This window comes from Lupinus angustifolius, chromosome LG03, assembly GCF_001865875.1.
Source record: "Lupinus angustifolius cultivar Tanjil chromosome LG03, LupAngTanjil_v1.0, whole genome shotgun sequence".
In the NCBI taxonomy this organism is placed as follows: Eukaryota; Viridiplantae; Streptophyta; class Magnoliopsida; order Fabales; family Fabaceae; genus Lupinus; species Lupinus angustifolius.
The window spans coordinates 2,749,684-2,770,170 of record NC_032011.1 but is presented as its reverse complement, the minus strand read 5'-3'; the positions used below and the strand labels follow the sequence as shown (position 1 = coordinate 2,770,170).

The 20,487-nt window shown below is 30.2% G+C and overlaps 3 protein-coding genes across 4 annotated transcripts; 1 reads left to right on the top strand and 2 right to left on the bottom strand.

Moving 5' to 3' along the window:
- Positions 1,311-2,371, top strand: LOC109343071 (uncharacterized protein At3g17950). The gene is made up of 2 exons (XM_019581199.1): positions 1,311-1,528; positions 1,814-2,371. Exons 1-2 carry the CDS (start codon positions 1,445-1,447, stop codon positions 2,294-2,296), a joined length of 567 nt encoding a protein of 188 aa, XP_019436744.1. The 5' UTR covers positions 1,311-1,444; the 3' UTR covers positions 2,297-2,371.
- Positions 3,625-8,026, bottom strand: LOC109343070 (surfeit locus protein 1). Of its 2 annotated transcripts, XM_019581198.1 has the most exons (7): positions 7,739-8,026; positions 7,515-7,600; positions 6,341-6,579; positions 5,396-5,567; positions 5,028-5,311; positions 3,827-3,916; positions 3,625-3,766 (listed from the first exon to the last, which is right to left on the bottom strand). In XM_019581198.1, exons 1-6 carry the CDS (start codon positions 7,908-7,910, stop codon positions 3,847-3,849), a joined length of 1,023 nt encoding a protein of 340 aa, XP_019436743.1. In that variant the 5' UTR covers positions 7,911-8,026; the 3' UTR covers positions 3,625-3,766; positions 3,827-3,846. The 2 variants fall into 2 exon arrangements, with proteins under 2 accessions (XP_019436743.1, XP_019436742.1); XM_019581197.1 differs by having other exon boundaries at positions 3,625-3,916.
- LOC109343069 (protein TIFY 6B) lies at positions 11,213-14,164 on the bottom strand. Its single transcript, XM_019581196.1, has 7 exons — positions 14,112-14,164; positions 13,441-13,632; positions 12,669-12,910; positions 12,445-12,535; positions 11,881-12,202; positions 11,729-11,792; positions 11,213-11,509 (listed from the first exon to the last, which is right to left on the bottom strand). Exons 2-7 carry the CDS (start codon positions 13,621-13,623, stop codon positions 11,386-11,388), a joined length of 1,026 nt encoding a protein of 341 aa, XP_019436741.1. The 5' UTR covers positions 13,624-13,632; positions 14,112-14,164; the 3' UTR covers positions 11,213-11,385.

The following is a 20,487-nucleotide window of genomic DNA, read 5'->3' as shown; positions in this document are numbered from 1 at the left end:
TATATATAAAACTATAATGTTCCTTTCATTTACATATAATTCAAATACAAGATCAACAATATAATCTTTTCCTGTCAGACCTATCAATGTTTTCTCTTTCTCTTCCTCTCTTAGCTCATTTAATCTTTCTTTTTTCTCTTTATCAGGCTTCTTTATATTTTGTCTGTATCTCATTTCTGCTTTATTTCTTATTCTTTTAGTGTTCCTTTCCTTACAACATTCTCTCCTCCAAAAAATTTGTCTTATAATACTTTGAGATGCATTAGAATATAATTCAAATACAAGATAATCACGATCAAAACATTAATTGCAAGTTGAATTTCAACTTGCAATTACAAAAAATTTGACCTTTAGTGATGGCCAAAAACCGTTAGTAAAGGTTAAAAACTGTAGATATATCTCGAAAATCGATACCTAAAGACATTTTAATTCATTGTTTTAAGTTGTTATACCTACGATTTTGTTTCGATCAATATAAGTTTTTGATGTTATATCTACATTTTTATTTCCATAGGTATAAGTTTTTGATATTTTATCTTCTACTACTACTGCATGTTTTAATAAAACATTATTCTATATTTTATTTTCATTTTAGCATCTTCTTCTAAAACAATTATATAGTTATAAGCTAAATATATAAATAAATAAATTTTGGAATCAAAATAAAACTCAAATTTATTAATGATTAAATATAGACTTACAAACATGTTAAACTAAACATGTCTCCCTACCAACGGGCGTTGGTTCAAGTGGTACATGCTTGATTCTCCTTAAGCAAGGTCTCGGGTTCGAGTATTGTGGATGAAAAAAATGTCCGCTAATAGAGTTAGCTCCACATATATGTAATATATATTTGAATGAGTATCCATAAAATGTATTTCCACAAAATCTAAATAATCTTATGATCTTAGTTGCACTTCTTATAGTTGATAGTGAAATTTTTGTCTTTCAATCTCTTCTTCGACCAAGGACCCTTAAAATTAACTGAAAAATCTTGTAAGATGAGTTGAATAATTATTGAACTCCACTAGTCATAATAAAATGACTACTATTTAAGAGATACAAACCCTACACTTAATTGAAAAAGACATTTGCTTCATACCAAAGCCTACATAAGTCTCATTAATTCATGTGGGATATCCTTGTTTTTCTTCAACAAAAATCACCAAGAACATAATTATACATGTGGTTAAAAACACACAAAACAAAATACCCTTCAACATGGAAGTTCTTGACATCATTGTCCCAAAGCTGAAAGCCTTAGACACCCATGACCCAGCTGGGTCTTCAATAATCATGTCAAACACAATCCAACTCAAACTATAATTAGTGCATATAAACTCACATTCTTATAACTTATACTAAGTCATAACCAAACACCATTTATCTCAAAATCTCCCCAATAAAAGTTTCATTCCTTCCTCTCTCATCACCACATAACACAATGCTAGATCCAGCCACTGAGTTGATTCCACCACCAACTTCTCCCACAATCTCTTCCATTTCCTCTTCTGATCTTGACACTGAGGTATCATCATCACATTCATCTTCATCACTATTTTAAAATTTTCCCCTTCTTTCTTTCATTAATTAACTGAATCCTTCTCTGCCCTAGTTTTTAACTTCCTTAAAGTTTCCATTTTTGTCATAAATCATTTTTTGGTATCATCACATTCACACCAAATTCTCAAAATCCTTAAAAAAATCATTTTTCTTCATTAATTAACTATTTTTTTCCTACCCAATATTTCAAATTCATCAAAGTTTCAATTTTTATCAGAATTTAATTTAGTTTTTGTTGTTTATTCGATAGTCTACTGGATCATTCTTCCATGATAGAAGCACCACATTGGGAACTTTGATGGGAGTGAATTTCCCAGCCATTGCATTCAGAGCCCAATCACAACACCGGGACCCACGTTCCGCCGCCGCCGCCGCCGTGTCTGGATCAAGTGGATCCAGGAAGAAGCCTGTAGCAGCGGTTGCGGAGCGGCGGCGGAGGTGGTGGCAAATGTGCAGGGACGACGACGGCGATGGAGATGCTAGGCCTGCGTCTCTCGGAGAATTTCTGGAAGTGGAGCGGCGGTCCGGCGATGTGGCGTTTTACGGCACGGCGGCGGAGCTGGAGGGAATGGTGGCGGACCACCAACAGAGGAATGGAGGTCGGGTTCTGTTCGCTGATGGTAGGGTTCTTCCGCCGTCTCCGGCGGACGTTGATGACGGAGATACGGCGGCAGGAAGCTTATGTAATAGGTTCCCCGTTTCGCTTGCGGGAATATGTAGCGGCGGTGCATGATTAGTCATAAGCTTTTGATTTTTTTTAATCTATTTTCTAATAATTTTTTTAAAAAAAATTGTGTTTATTTTGTTTGAAGGGCTCAAGAACACAATAGAGTGAGATGATTCTTACCTAAAATCCTCTCTAAAGTGATTATTATTACGGAAAAAGATGTATGCACTAACAATGTAAAAATAATGAATGATACATTGACTGTTTATCTTTACACATAGATATTATATATTGATTATATCTTTACACCAGTGCACATATATTACACTATTATTATTACAGGATTTGGGCTAAAGTTTGTCTTTAGCATATAATTGTAATTAACTACTTTTGGTGGTTTTTTTCTTAAATAAATTGATGGTTGGTTAGTGATATGTAGATTAAGATTCTTTTTGTCCGTGATTTTACATGCAAAAAAGCATGCATTGGCCTTTTCATATTTCCACCTTTGATGTGCTTTATATATAGTGTGGTCCACATTGTAATCATATAAAATTTCATAGGTATTAGGGATAGGTGATTGGTCTTAATCATATGCTTCATTAATGCATAAAATCAAAGTTATTAGTAGAATAAATGTCTAATTATATTATACAAAAAATAAAAGCTTTGTATTGCTTAATGCTTATAATTATAGAAGAGCCATAGTTCAAATAGTGTTACTGTTAACTACTTTGTAGCCTAATCACATTAAGTCACATTGTCTGCAATTTGTAGATATTAATTACATTTTATGTTCAAATAGTTCAGATAAGACTCACTTTTTCTATATGATACATTCATGGTTTTCAATCTATAGTTTCTATTTGATAAACACGTATTTTCAGTATCAAGTGTTTATAAAGCATATTTCTTTGACATGGTGATATTCTTGAAAATGTATGGGCAAAGACAAAGAGCTAAGAACATTTTATTCTAATTCAGTCAGAGAAACAGTGAAATGGTCATAATTCCAAGTTCATATATGAAAATTAGACTTACAATACAGCAAATAATACAGCACTGAGAAAAGAACCATTGCCATTTGTCATTAAAAACAGCTACAGAGCTTCTCATTAAGAGTTCACCTGGTGTTTCACATCATTTATTGAAATGCATGTTCAAATATTGAGTCAATAAGATCCTGGTGTCAAGCTTCACTAAATTCCTAGGATAACCAAAAAGCCAACGGTTTGATTCCTGAGAGCGATACTTGTTGGGAGAGGTAGTCACGCACCCCGAAAAGAAATTAGTTCATTACCCATAGGGTAAAGGAATACTCTTAGTAGTAGTACCAAAAAAATATTCTCTTACAAAGAAAACTGTAGTTGCTTAAATTTGTAAGCATTTTATATTTATTCATGTAGAAGTAGAACTATCATCTCACTTTCAATCTATGAGTGATTTTGAGGAGGGTATATGCTTTGTGAGAAGACTTCACTTGAATAGCTAAAATTGCATGAAAATGAATCTTGACAATTGAGATTTAAAGAAGTCCAAGCACATAGATATATCAAGAAGTCCAAATGAGGGAGATTGTGTCAGTAGATTTAAACTACATGGAAGTAATGAGTTTGCTATCTCCCCTTAATTTTCTGTCTTAGCCTCTTGAAAGCCATAAATGTAACTGCTGCAGAAAGAGAATACCTGGTGCACATATAAACAAAATTTTGTTACAAAGAAGCTTGCAGTAATAAGATCTCATCATAAGAGAATTGATTCAACAGAAAGCTGGTTATTTCCATTGCCTTCTTCACCGGTAGCTTGGCGCAACGGCAAGGTTGCTGCTTAGTAACCATAAGGTCACGGGTTGAAGTCCCAAACCTCACTATGTGGGAGCCTCATGCACTGGACCACCCTTTCTTCACCTTTGCCGCCTTTGTTCTTAATGTTTAACTTGATTTTAATGAGGAAATTCTCAATTTAGAAGCAAAAGGGTAGAGAAAAATAATGAAATTGCCACCATTATGGTTGAAGGGAAAAAACATTGTCCTAATAATCTAACTACGATACTAGATTTCCTTTCAAGAAAAACAAAAGATAATGCCTGAAGTTTTCATTGACAAGTGAACTCCCTGCAACATTATATGTATAGGGAGAAAATAAAAGCAAGTTTGAATGGCACATCTTCTATGCTTATGCAGTGTCATTGTGCCAAAGCATATGATTGAAGTTTCCAGACCCAGATCAATAGTCGATAAGGTCCTAATTAAAATCACTTTACAATCAACAAAGGGAGCATGAAAGTTAAATTAATCAGGAGGATCTCAATTACATACAAGTAATTCCTAATTTTGATTAAGTTGATTTCAATCATATACTATTAGAAGTATCAGTTTAACTGCAAACTAATTACTATTAAACAACCTATGATACAAACAAGGCGTCAGTATGTAAGGCCCCACTGGATGCCTAGGTATCATACTAGGCCAAGGTTCGATTTATGGGAGCGGTACTTGTCGGTAGGAGCAGCCATGAACTCTGAAAGGGATTACCTTACCCAAAGGGCGAGGGATACCCTTGGTTATGCAAAAAAAACAACCTATGATCTTGCCTGTCAACTATGTAAAAACTTGTAGCTGTATACTGGATGTGGATAGTATGCCTTCAACCTAAAGTGAAGCTGGGATAGGTACCAAAAGTACCACTACAGCTTGTTTTAGTAACATCAAAGAAACAATTTTAAATTTGACAAAAAATGCAGCAATGATTTTATAAAATACATCAATATGCAAAGAGAGAAAAGAGAGTTGCACACCATGTCAACATGTAGTTTAGATGGTCCTGAGGCATGACCGAACTTCGAATCAAGGTATTGACATCTTTGGGAATGGGGTAAGGTTTACTTGGATTAACATTTTCATTAATATCTTCAATGTAGATGGTATCTTCCGGAAGGCCACAAGTACGGGCGATGCCAGGAACATCCACATAGAACCACTGGGAAGACTCAGGATCATTTGCTGGAACGAATATGCTTGGATTCTCACTTCCACGAATCGTGCCAACCACTTCTACTGGTGAAACAGAAGGGACCTGATCCTGTAAATTGCATCAAACTAAGTTTGAGTATACAATTTTAGGGCATCGAACAAGGTGTGGGAAAATGACTAGGGCAGAGATAACCTCAACAATAATAGATTTTTGAGACCAAAATTTCCACCAAGATTTAGTTCCATCAGCCTGTGAAGGGGAAGGAAGTGCATCTGCAAAGTGTTCATCATGTGAATCCTCTAAAAATTTGTCTCTCCAACTTCTGGGAACCCATCCTCTGTTGACTAAAATTGGAAAACCCACACTGGAAGAAACAATACATAATATATAAACATTGAAAGAAATTTAGAAAAAGCAACACAATTAACCTAATGAACCTGTGAAGAACTGAACATAAAATTCTGTATGACTAAAATAAACGGGAGATGTACACCATAGAATTCAAGTGGAGTGGATGAAATGGTGGAGTACTTCATATGTGATAGAAGTGTGTTATTCAAGTTTAAGGAATTCTTTTACCACACAACTATAAGGCCCACAATGTTATGAGACTAAATATTGGGTAGTAAAATGCCAACAAGAGAATAAACTTACTGAAACATAGATGAGAGTGTTGCATAGAATGGGTGGACACACTAGACAAGATAGAATTAAGAACGAATGCATTAGAGAGAAAGTCGAGGAAGCTCCTATTGTAGAAAATATGGTAGAATCGCACCTTATGTGGTTTGCACGTGTATAGATGAGATCGTTAGAAGCCCCAGTAAGGAAAGTAGATCAAATTGAGGTTAGTCCAATTCCTAGAAAAAGTGAGAGGCCAAAAATAACTCTAGGCAAAACGATTATGATGTCGTTCAATCCATGAATCCGACTCTATCTAGTGAGACTAAGGCTTGATTGTTGTATTAAGATAAAATTCATGTTCACACATTGTATAAAGTTTTACACCTACATGAGGTTAAACTTAAGGTCTAACAATAAACACAAGTTACAACTTATGAGGCGATATAACAGAATAAAATTCAAATAACTTGATGTATTACTTTGGTTCATAAAGCTACTATTCCTGTGCTTTACCTGTCAGGATAATTGTGAACTGGTATAAGAGGTGTTATAACATAGTAGCCATTTTCAGTAACTCCTGAAATGCTTCTTGAGCGTGGTCCCACAAAGATTGATTTTTTATCATCAAAAACACCTTTGCAAACCACCTTCCTAAATTCCAGAGAATCTAATTCCTCAATTGATGGATTAGCACTGCTGAATTTTAGAGGTTCCATTTGCAACCTCTTCTCTCGGTATTCCAACATTTTAATCTGTAACATTGAAAGATAGAAGGAATTTTCAATGAACTAATATCTATGGTTGATACCTAAACATGGAAACACAAAAGTCCGTATAAAATAAACTCGGTCACCGAATTATTTTCAATCATTTCTAACAAAATAGGTCGAACATGAACACAATCAACACTTGCTACCTTAAATATTCATTATCTAATACATGCTACCTACTAAATACTAATAATTTTTTTTATTGCTATAAAGACCTTATAATATCATTCTATGCATTTATTTATAAACCAAATAACCACGGAGACGGAAAAGAAGGAAAATCCAGAACATGAGCATATGATTAGAAATCTCCTTGATGCCAATGGGTTCAGGGAGTGAGTGGACAGAAGATATATAAATACTAATTCAAAATGACAAGCACAACTAATTGATTTAAAATTTCACAAACTTGACAGTCACAAATACTTGATACACATATTCAGCTACTGTAGTTTGGTGAAAAATAATCCAGAAAGTTCTTGAATCAAGGCGTGTTAGGGTAAAGTCGGCAAACTACTTAATTAAACGCTTATTTTCAACGGGCTTTTTTGAAATAAGCTAAAAAAACTTATTTTCATAAACTTCTCTGACAAACAGTTTATTCTCATAAGCTCAAATAATTCCAAACGCCATATCAATACACACGTAAAAGGATGAATTACAATAGCACTTCACATCACAATTTACATTTTAAGATAACACCAAGCTTATAGAATGAGTCCTTTATTTGATCCTCATCCTTTCCTCAACAACTTAACAGCATTTAGTTGCAAAAACAATACTAGTATAATGATTACTATGAATTCAAAACCAAAAAAGACACACGAGAGATCACAATTAACTAGTAAAATTGAAAATCAGATACCAAAAACTGAAGACAAATCTTAAAGTTAATAAACCCCCAAAAAAGGTATCACCTTTTCTTGTCTTCTAAAAATCTGCCAAGTGCCAAGGCCAAATGTGATTGCACCAGGTAGAAACAACAACCATCTAGATGATTTTCCTTTCATACACCAAAAAATAACATAAACACATTAATAAGCATTAAAAAAAGTTTTGATTTTTATGAAAAGAGATTCACCATTGCAAAAAATAGGAGCGACCCAGATTGAGAATCCAATGAAGGAACACGAATTCATACCTTGTGATTCAGAAGAAGATGAAGCTGAAGGGTGAGAATCAGACGCAGAAGAAGTGGCAGCTGCGGCGGCGGAGCTGAAAGACCGGACTGAAAGTAAGTAGGTGGAGCTCACACCGCCGCGGGTGGCGGCGACACGGCGGAGCTCTGCTATGGTTCTGGCGGTGGAAGTCATTGAGGCATGTGATGTGAGAAAAACAGAGTTTTGTGAACAATTGAAAGGGTTTATGGGCTATGATCTGGTGTGCGTGTGGATGAATCCATATTGGTTGAGTTTCAAATCAAACCCGTTTGTGATTGGGTCGGGTGTATGTTGAAATGGAACAATCCATGACCCGAATAGCTAAATAATAATTATAGGTTGCATTATGTGTTTTGAAAGATGTAATGTTAGACTAACAATATATGATTTATTTATATGAGTGACACTTTTTGGAAGGGGTCTTGGTAATACAAAAGAGTATACTGCTACAATGAGAAGGATTATAAATTAATTATTAGGCTTATTATTTGCATGTAAATAAATTTTAACTTTATTTTATTACAAAAAGCATCTAAGTTAAAATAGACTATGTATGGTGATTAAGGATTTTTTATATTGTTAACATGGATGTCTACCTAATTAATAATAGATGTAATAAGTGAAAAATATTTATAATTATTATAATAAAATAAATATAAAATTAGGAAAATATTATATAAAGTTAGTACAAATAAAAGTATTACGAGTTTAATATATATGTATTCACAAGTTTGTAAATATAAATGTTAATAGATGTAATAAGTGAAAAATATTTATAATTATTATAATAAAATAAATATAAAATTAGGAAAATATTATATAAAGTTAGTACAAATAAAAGTATTACGAGTTTAATATATATGTATTCACAAGTTTGTAATATTATCAATGTAACTCTTATTTGTTTAAATGTTAGTTATTATTAACTTTTAAGTAAAATTAGTGCATACTAATGATGGATAATTTATTATTTTTGTAAAAAAAATTAGACTAATAATTCATTGACTTTTATTATTATAGGTTAATTATTAGCTACTTTGACCAAACTCTTCCATTCACATTCTCTACTACTCAACTTTATTACTTAAAATTGTTCCCTTAACATTTTTCTAACCTTTTTTAACTCAATTATTACTCATTCTCTTTTAAAATATTTGTCTAAAAAGAAAAAAATACACATATTAAAATATCTGATTTTCTAATTTTATATTTAAATTTTATTCTTATTTCTCACCATTTACTTTTCCTAAACAACATAATTGAACAATGCACTAGAAATTCAAAATGCATTACACTTTGATAGTTCTAGAATTAGTGAGGATGCTATGTGGTGTTGAGGGTGTACAAATGCACACCCCGTAACTTTTTGGGAAAAATCTATATTATTTATAGAGAAAAAATACATATATTGAGAGTATAAGAGTTTTATACATTGTTATTGCATTATCTATTATCCATATTTTATCATCATTTACTGTTAAAATAAAAGTAATTCAAATAAATGATAGATTATCTAGTGACTATAAATATTTAAGCATTACATATATATTACACTCTTACTTAAAATTCTACAAGGACAAAATTTATTCTTTTGTAAATGACATGACATGCTTCGTGAAAAATAAATAATCATTATTATATAGAATTATTTTATAATATTATAGATATGCAACTCGAAGAACTTCATAATCGAATATCCAAGACGAATACTCAGTTGCTTCTTTGTATGTCTTGTTTGAGTCTAGTTGACTTCTTCTCTAGTTTTGATATGATAAAACTGATTGAATTTGTAAATTTTTATCCACATGATTTTTTGTTTGACTGATTTTATGATGTTTGATAATCAACTTGAGACCGTATATCATTGATATGCATAATACTGTGGAATTTGCTTCTTTGAAATGAATAAATAATCTTATGATAAGTTGATTGGAGGTGGAAGACACATTGTTTCTCATTAATTTATCTTCTTTTGAAGTTAACAATACAATTTAAAAAGAGTTTTTCCAACTATGAAAATTGTAAAAGATAGATTGTGTAATCGAATGGAAGATGCATGAATAATCACATAGAGATTAGTTATGAAATATATATTTTATTTGATTAAATATATTTAAATTTTGTAATTTTGACATCAATATTTTCATTTTTTTAATTGATGATATTTATTATTTTAATTTTAACCTATGTTGTACATTCTGTGTCTCTAGATCCTAGAATCGTCTAGAATCATGCTCATTTTGTAGTTCATGGCATGGAATTTCATGGAACCAAACCCCTAACAGAAATACTAGAATTGAGTACACATTAAAAAACAATTTACATAATAATGTAAGAGTGTTAAAGGTATGTGTTTAGTTTAACCAAATCAAACTAGTGATGATGAATAAGAACCTGGTTTGATTCAAATATTACAACTACATGTTATAGTCTACAAATGACAATAATAATTTTTCTCCTCAGTAGATTCTTATAAATTCGAGTCTCAGGCAAACACAACAAAATTAACCTTAGTGGGTTAAAGTGTGTACCAAAAATAAAAAAGTAGTTCATATAAATCAATTTTTATTTCTTAACCTCTGAAATTTTGGTCTTTCTAGAATACAACGAAACCTTATATTAATAGACTAATATTTTGTTGGTATATAAATCAATTCTGATACAATAGAAGAATGCTATGTGGTCCAATGAGTTATGCTTGTTTTTAAATGTTTTAACAAAATAATATTTTTTTATTGTTATTTTAATACAATATATTAGTTATATGTATATATAACGCACTTAGCAAGAATAATATTTCTATCCCAAGTTACACAGAGTTGAACTCCTCTTCATTAATGGAGAAGTAAGCTATAGGAAAATACATTAAAAATTTAATAAACAATGACATTTATGATCTTTACTTTTCATTAAAATTACAATTTTAACCTTAAAAATACATTAAAAAGTATAACTTACCTCTCCATTAATGGAGAAGAGTCTTACTCGGTTATACATGGCTCCACGTTCACTTTTCTATAGATTTTTCCCTTAAAATTAATTGTTATATAAAAGAATGCTATATTCTCTCCTCTATGGATGGCAGGATAGCTAATTTTGAACAAAGATCATGCTATAGTAAATTACAATGAAGTAAACACAATAATAATAATGTACTGTTTAAATTTTTTAAATAATATAATATGTTTTTATTTGTGTAAGATATGATTTGGGATAACATGTCTTTGTTGGAGAATTTTCAAATTGTCTAAAGAAACTAAAACTAATTTTCTATTGGCCATTTAATTAAATACGCAAGTGACAGCTATAAAGATACTCATCATTGATCAATCCGTACCATGCATGCAATTATAGAGTCTAAATTTGAATTGAACACCAACAGCCATAATGATTCTGAGGATTATTCATTGTTATTGTTATTATACACCATAATGAAAGTAAAAAATGATGATAACTTGCAACCTCTTCATACTGAAGTAAAACGCTACAAAAATAGTAATAATTTATTAAAAGCTCAATGAATATAGAAAATATTGAAGACAAAAAAACTAGGACAAAAATGCATAGGAGATTGATCTAGAGATCAAAAGAATGAATCTTACAATTACAAAAGTGCACTTCTTAGGGACTAGTTAATGGCTGGTAGAGAACATGAATCAGAGGAAGTGATGGAAAAACTAAAACCACTTGATCCAGGTGTGCTGCATTCAGATGATTTCTTGTTCATATAGTATGGTGATGTTGTAACCACCCTAAGTAAATACAAATGCATGATTCAGCCTAACAAACTTACATTATAATAGAATTGAATACATCTAAAATGCTACCATGTTAGCTTAGCCCTATAAGAATAAAGTAAATGATATTAAGTTATTGAAATTCTGCAAATACTAACATACTAATATTTGCCTATCGAATTTTTTTTATCGAAATTTAATCAAAATAGAGCAGATGTAGGCTGTAGCAATTACCTTTCCTTTCGCTTCTCCAAAAATCGAGCTAATGATGCTTTGCGCGCCTGAGGCAAGCCACCAACTGGAAACACAACAATACTTTGTTATATATCACATGATCTTTTGTACCTTAAACAAGTAGAAGTTACTAGCTATTAAAAAACATGTACCTTGTTGAACCATTTTTGTAGCTGCAAATCCTACAGAGCCAACAACTTTAGCAGATTGTAAATGATTACTAAGGGTAGCTGAAGGTCCTACTGGTCTTAGTATTGTGAGTTCATTGCTGCTAGAAGATCCGCCACCAGGCTGAGAACCGGCACGAGAGGTCACCGGGAGAGGGCTCGGCAGAATTGAGGTATAGGATTTGCCTACAATGATGCAATCATCATTGGAGGGAGTAGAGATTTCTGGCTGCAATTTAGGTGTGGAAACTGTCCTGTTCTGAATTGGTTTTATACTATTTCCAGCCAGTAACATTATAGACTGAGCCTGATGGAAGGTGAAAATCAGAAAACTAGAAATGCAATTGTTTAATTCCAGGTGATCTTAACTGCGGCTTACGGGCACTGGTTAAGGAATCTACACTTTTCAATGCAAAACTTCTAGTTTTAAATCCCTAACCAGTTCGGGCACCGGTTAACATTTTGCTTTGATTAATATAAATATATGAAAGCCGAAAAGGGCTAGTTTGAAATTTTAACAGAATTCAGACAAATTTAGAGAAAAGATACCTTCTCAGGAGATATGTCATCATAAACACATACAGAGCCACCATAGAAAATGGTAAGCTGAGAAGGGGTGACAGAGGATTTGGAACAATTCCTACAAAGAAACTCAATTTTTAGTACATTACTCAATAGCATCATATTCATTAAAACATCTTCAGTGGAAATTTGAAGCAAAGATTTTCGGCAAAATCGAAAATTACAACTTCTCAGATGTTATAAACTTATACCTTAGGTCAGTTGAGCCAACAATGGAACATATTGATGGAAGGACAGAAACAGGCTGTGGTTTTAAGGATGAATTGATCATGTTCGATCCGGTCATAGCAACACTAGATTGAAGAACACGACTCACTTGATTTGATCGGTTGGAAACTGGAAATATTCTTGATTCTTGATGGCAAGGTGAATGTGTATCAAAACATTGTTGTGGATAGACTGTGATTTCATGTTGGTTTCTGGACAAATTTCTCTACAAAATATTAAGGTAATAAGGAAAACTTAGTTGCAGAAAATTTAACAATCACAGTTTTCTACATCACTCTTGAGCTATATCAAAAGTGATTATAAGATACTTTCACAATAATAAGATAAAAATTCAAGTGTTCTACTTCAAGGTGAAAGTTCTTTGCAATATGAGACTAGAAAACCCTATATAGAAATAAAATCTAGTCTTCTAAATTTATTTTTTCTTGTGTGAGTCAGCCTATAAATTCCAACAAAACATTTTTCATACACACAATATGAATCGATTCTGATATCATGCTTAAGGAACTAACCATCTACAAACTGTGTTAGCCTTATTGGTATTTAAAACATTTCTTTTCTATTTTTTGGTAAAGGACTAATTCATTTTGTCATGCGTGACTGCATCTTTCAACAAATATCGCTCTCAGTAATCTAATCTTGACATTTTTAGTCTTTTTGAGAATCTAGCAGAGCCTACAACATTATACCAACGTCTCGTTCCTAAACATTTCTTTATTATAAGACCAAACAAACCTGGACTACACCAGAGAATGATTTCTGGATAGACTCAGAAGAATCCTTAGTTGATGATGTGGTCATATATCCAGTTGAAGCTATTGAATCAAGAACTGTTTTTCTTTGCCTATCTTCCTGAGTGCCCTTAAATGATAGGAACTGAGGTAAGCCTGAACCCTTGTTTGAGAATGACCACTGCATTTCTGAACCCTTCACTGCATCAAATAAAGGACAAAGTAGTGTGGAACAACAAATCAAGCTCATTAGTTAAGAAAAAAAGCAACAGAAAAGCCATCAATGAATAAAGATAAATTGATAATAATAATAATACATTGTATAGATACCTTAAAGATAAAGAAGTTTAACACTTTTGTTTAGTACAAGTCACCAAACAAAAAAAGTTCATTAAACTTCCCAAAATATGAAACAATGTTTCACAATGATGATGGACTTTAAGGTGACTTAAAGTCCTAAAGACCTAAACTATTAAGAAAAAGATTCTCACTAGGACCTTTAAGTGATTCTATGCCAATTCAAATAAAATCTATCTTAAAAAATTCAGTTTTTTTTCAAACCACCATCAATGCATGTAGGTATCTATAAAGAAAATGTTCTTCAACTTCAACTATGGCCCCTCATAGCAAATATAAAAAAAATCATAGAATAATAAAGGTAACAGCTAATAATACCTGAATGGTTCCAAATAACTTCAGCAATAGCAATGGAATACTAAAAGAATAACTCTCCACCACTTCATCATAAGAAGCCAAAGTACTAGTACTATTCACAATATTATAAATTATATCACATGTTAATGTTGGAAAAAGCAACAAAAAGTTATATTATCACATTGTGAACCTTACCATTATTTAATATAAGTGCACCATTTAAATAAAGGAGTACTATATACGGTGCTATTTTTTATAAGGTCACGATATAATAACACAGAAAAATATATTAACCGGTCACATATAAATTTTATATATTGTTATTATAGTATCTATCATTTATATTTAATTATCGTTGACTCCTAAAAAAAGTAATTCGAACAAATGATAGTTGATATAGTGATTGTGTATAAGTCTTTACATCGATACGATACATAGATACTATACTCATATTTTAATGCTTATTTTATTAAAATATTCCCTTGTTTAAGTATATTTTATGTTAACCCATTGCAGAAGTAAGTCAAAGATAGTTGTTTATCTTTCAAGGCCATTCAAACACGTTGAATCACGCATGCCCATGTTCACATTTAATTTAGCTGTGAGAAATGCTAAATGAATTATGATTTGTAAGTACCAAATAAAAAATACATAACATTGATATATCCTCCTACTAAATTCTCATATTAATTTTTCTACCTACAAAAAAATGACACATATTACTTGTAATCCAATCATTAATAATTAAAGTATCTTATTATGACACATATCATCTTCTTATAGATAGGAAGATTAGTAGGAGAATATAGTATGAGGATATATCATTTTCCAAAAATACATATTCTTATCCTTTTTAAATGTTGGTCATATACATCAAGATCCAAACATTAATAGGAAATAATTTTGATTGTACAAATCCATTAAATATAGCAAATCAATATAAAACACCAAAGCAAGGCAGAAAAGGGTGTGGCAATTTTACATGGCCCACGTTTTCTAATATGCACCAATCATTCAAGACCCAACAAGAGAGGCCTATAATATTTAGAATAATGCATCACATCACCTTACATATAAAATATCTACAAAATAAAGGTAAATCAAATGTAATTAAATGACAAAAACATATAGATATGATATAGTAGCTTGTTGCCTGAACTGAAATTTTGAGAATCATACTTTTCACTTTGATGAAATGATGAAATTAATTTATCTAAATTTTTGGAGTTTTTTTAAATTAATATTTGATGGATTTTCTTATTCTTATTTCGAACGAATATCAAACTTATTATTATGCATATGATAAACTTTTATTGGACTTTTAGTTAATTGAATTATTACTTGTTCTCCTTAACTATTATCTTTTTCAATAATATTTCTTTTGTTACATATCAAAAAATACTACTCCCTCGAAATTTTGAAAATTAATCATTTAATTCTTAAAAAAATTGTTAAACTTAGCCTTTGTTGGCTTCAACACAATCACAAGATTGTTCCTCTTGTAAGGAGATTTTAAAAGTGTGGTTGTGAGTTGTTTTTTATTTGACAATGAAAGGAAATCAAAATGTTGAGAATAGACTTGTGAGATAACTCAGAAGTGTATTATTTTTCTTAAAAAGTCAGCTCGCAAACGAATCCTAAGAGTTTGTTTGGGAATTGAATTTTGGAGAGGAAGGGAGAGAAAGAGAAGGTTTGAGAGTCATTTTACAAATGTATTTCATGACTCCCAAATCTTCTATTTTTCTTTATTCCCCTCCAAAATCTAATTTCCAAACTAATCGTAAGGTGGTAGCCATTGTCTACCATATATCAAATATCAGCTTTTCACCATCAATGACGGATAGACCTAACTGTAGTGTTTGGCCTCATTTGTAAGATATTTCTGGCCTGTAATTATGATAGATACTTCACCTTATTAACGCAGATTCTAAGTTGCAACTTGCATTGCCTCATTTTATAGAGATAGAACATTCACAGTCATAAAGAGAGAAGTTAGAACATAAACCTCACAAGATAGAAACCTTAATTTTTGTTCTTATTATCCACTCAGGGGGAAAACCAAAAACAAACCAACAAAGCATCCAAATAATAATGTCTACTACTTTCGGATGCATGTGGATACGTATATATTTTTGCTTTGTTTTGTTTTTTCTTCATTATTTTATTATCATTTTTGTTTTGAACGTGTTCTTCATGATTTTGATTTTTCATGCAGATAATAAAAACAATTTATTGATAGTAAAAAATGAATAAGAGGGTGTCAAATGGATTTGGACAATAAAGATGAATGTTTTTTCTTTGTCACTTGCCACATAGAGATTGATATAAAGGTTATTTAATTAATCCAAGCAATTCAAAGTAAATTTTAATCCTTACTCACAGTGAAGTGATAAGATATGGTTGTTATTATTGATCAAATATCCTATTAATGGGTCACACTTCATTACTAGAAATGACAGTTTTGTTTTTGTATATATTTTTAAGGGTAAATATATAATTTCTGTATAAATTAAAGATACAAATATCATTATTTTTTGATTTTTTATGTTTTTTCATATAACTTTTTAACACAAAACTGACTACTCAAGTCAATACCTGTAAATCTTGTGAGTGATAAGTCTTATCCCTCTTAATTCCTTCTATGTAAACTATAGACGTAAACATGCATTTTTAAATAAAATAACATTATGTTGGTGCATTTACTCAATCTTCAAATTTATCTTTAGGCTTATCATTTTGTTCTCAATGATAATTCTATAGGCTTCTCAATTAGCTTATAAGATTTGAAATAGGTGTAAGTTTTTCATTAATTTTATTAGCCAAGTGTCTTAAAGAATATCATGGTATACGTTGAAGACATGGTATAGGCTATTGACTTCTTCATAGCTCTAACATGAGTTCTACAAAAGCATAAGAAGAGAATGGACAATGAAACTTACAAATTCAGCAAAATTGGTTGTAAGTAGATCTCATAATGAATCTAACAATTCTTAGAAACTTGATTTGTTATTTATCTTAATAAATTTGGTTCATAAATCAAACAAGTTGAATTTGAGCTAAAAATTGAGCTTGTTAAATAAATAAGTTGAACTTGAGTCAAATATTATTCGATTATTTAGGTTAATAAGTTGACTCGATTATATATATAGGCGATAATAATCCAAGTGAGAACAATTTTCATATAATGATAACAATAAGTCAATGTCATACGAACATATAAAGATGATTAAGATTATAAGCTAATTACTGATCACTTAAAAAAGTCATATATGTTTATCTTTTAATTTTGACAGTTTAAATAAAGTCCAATTATTACATATTATTATTCTAATTTCTCACATTAACATTGTTCTCACTTGTGTTTTATGCATACATTTACATATAGACAACCTTTACTATATAATTTTTAATCAATAGCTATTTTTTTTTAAATTCACAAACTCTCTCTACATTTATATGTATAATTCATAAACACCTTATAGATAAATATAATATGTCCAATTTCCATTTATATGTCCAATTTCCATATCTTAAATTGTTTGCTTAATATTTAGGTTTGAACACTTTAAAATACTTTAAAATTTATACATAATTTATTTAAAAGTCGGATTTGACCTATTAACAATTTAACATATTTAGATATCTATTATGTTATAGGGCTTTAAATTGGCCAACATATATACCTTTAAATAAATTAACAAATATGTTTTTAAATATGCTAATTTAATATTATCATTATATTTTATATACATTTTATATTAAAATATTAGCTAGTTATAGTAAAATAATATAATATAAATATATAATATAACTAAATTATATTAAATTTAATATGTCTTTTAAATTACTTAAAATTTGCCTTATCTAACTTATTTTATGTTAAGTAATAGGCATACAATTTCACTTATTTTGACACCTATTTTGGTGGTTGTTTGCTAACTACTTCTTTCTTTCAAACTACCTTCTACTTTTCAGAAGAATCATTTAGCTTGAAAATATATTGTTTTTAGTCATACCCCATTAAACAATTCTATTTTTAAGGATAAAAATATAATATTAATGTAAATTAAATGTTACAAACGGTTTTATTTTTTATTTTTCTATACATTTTTACATAAATGTATCTCCATTTCTAAAGAGGATAGGAGTCTGACTTACATTTTTAGGAAACATATGCCTAAAAAGGAACTATTAACGATATACAAAACTATTATGTTATTGGTACATAGATTATTTTCTATAAATTATAATGACACCCAAATGTTAATAAGCTAATTATTATATATTCTATAAGAAAAAAAGTATACACTAACAGAGTATAAGTTTTATATATTATTATTATATTATCCTATATTTATATTTAATTATTATTGATTCATAAAAAAATAATTCAAATAAATTACACTTACTAAGGACCATTCTTGAATGACAAGTAACCAATAAAGTCAATCATGAAGCTGGGAAGAGTTTGGGTATAGATGTAGGTAGCCTCAATAACAAGCCCAAAAGCCTTGCAAATGAACAAAAGTTGAACTTGAACTTTTTTTTCTATGTACATTATTTTCTCACATCTAACGTAAGAGAGTAATCTTTTTTGGAATTTGTGACTATCCATTTAAAAATTGTCTTTCACAATAATTGAATCATTAATTTTTTTAGAGATTTAGTAAGACCTTATACTACTAGACCAATACTTTATTGGTCGATTAAAAAAACATTTTCTATATCTTATCTTATGGGCAGATTTATAATTTATAGAGAAGTAGCCTTTAACTGTATCCACACATATAAAATAAAATGAGACAACTATCTCTTTTTACTTGTCTTTCAATATCTTATTCTCTTTTGAGATACCTCATTCTTTAAAAAAAAATCTTTCTCAATAACACAAAATCAAAACTTTTAGTTGGTTTTATTTAACTTTTCTCTTAATCACTTTTGTTTATTTGATTTTGCATTGAAAAAATGGTTCTAGATCAAAAAGTTCATAATTTTCAAGAGATATCAATACACAATCAAATCAAAGATTGCCAACTTTTCTTTATAATAAAATAATTTTTTGTAAGGATTTCTATTTAAAGAATATTCATACAATTCCTAAATAATATGAATGTGAGTTAACAAATTACATGGCAATGTTAATAATTTTTCTGTAGTTTTATTTTTATAAGTATGAGTATGCTTGTTCTCATTTTTTCTCTTTTGTGTCTCTCTAACATCAAACAACTTGAATTTTTCCAAAAAACTGTTAGTCTGGTAATATGAGACTCCACTAGATCTTAGAATGATAAAAAAATCAATAGTTTAATTCTTGTGAGCAATACTTTTTGATACCACGAACCTCGAAATGAATTAGTTTCTTACTCAAAAGGGCAAAGAATACCCTTACAAAAAATCTTAAATTTACTATTTTTCTTATCACTTTCTGTTCATCCTTGTTCTTTCTTATCTTCTCATCTTATTACTCAAACCAAACAAACTATAGTTCACATGTTTTAGTTTGTTGAAAATCCTTTCCCTTTTTCTTCAACAATATTTGAAAAAGTCCACAAAAATTATCTTTTCAGGAAAAAATAAGGTAGGTACATCAAATACGATTTTTTCCAGTTAAATACAAAATAAAATTGTTTTTTACTATAATATAACTTTTATACTTATACGTTGAATTTTATCCGGCTTTACGCTTTAATAAAGGTAATTTTCAAGAATGGGAAACTTGGATATAAAAAGTACAAGAATCATTTTATAACATAACACAAGTTACCTTTTCCCTATTGCATCTTCTTTATTCATATGAAATTCAAGGACCACCCTTGAATATTATAGACTTACATGCACAATTGATGGGAAATTACACATTTATGAATTGATGGATCATGAACATATCTTCTATTCCATAATATTGTGTGACTCTATGTGTCATGAGATATAATTAGTCAGAAATTTACTTAATAATTAAATTTTTAACTTAAATATTTTTCAACCAATCATAACTCATAATACATATGGTTAATCATAGCACCCTTCAAAGGTTCATCCAATATTCAGAAACAATAGACAATGAAAATAGATAAAATAATGATATGGGAGAGTGGATTTGAGATAACAACATACACATGTAGTAGCCGTTACCCATTCTACAAAAGAAAGTTTTTACCTATATCTATCCATATTTGTATAAGTATTTGTTCATGTGTTTTAGCACCCCTAAATATGATTGGTACCCATAGATCCCCCAAGTATCCATAAGTATGTATTAGGTGTTCAAAAATTTAAAAAAGATTTTAGAAATGTTACTTTTTGGACATTTTGTATGTCAAGTGCTTCTTAGTCAAATTTAAAGATGCACCACCAAATTAAATCATATAAATTTAAAAATATAAATTCAAAAGATATT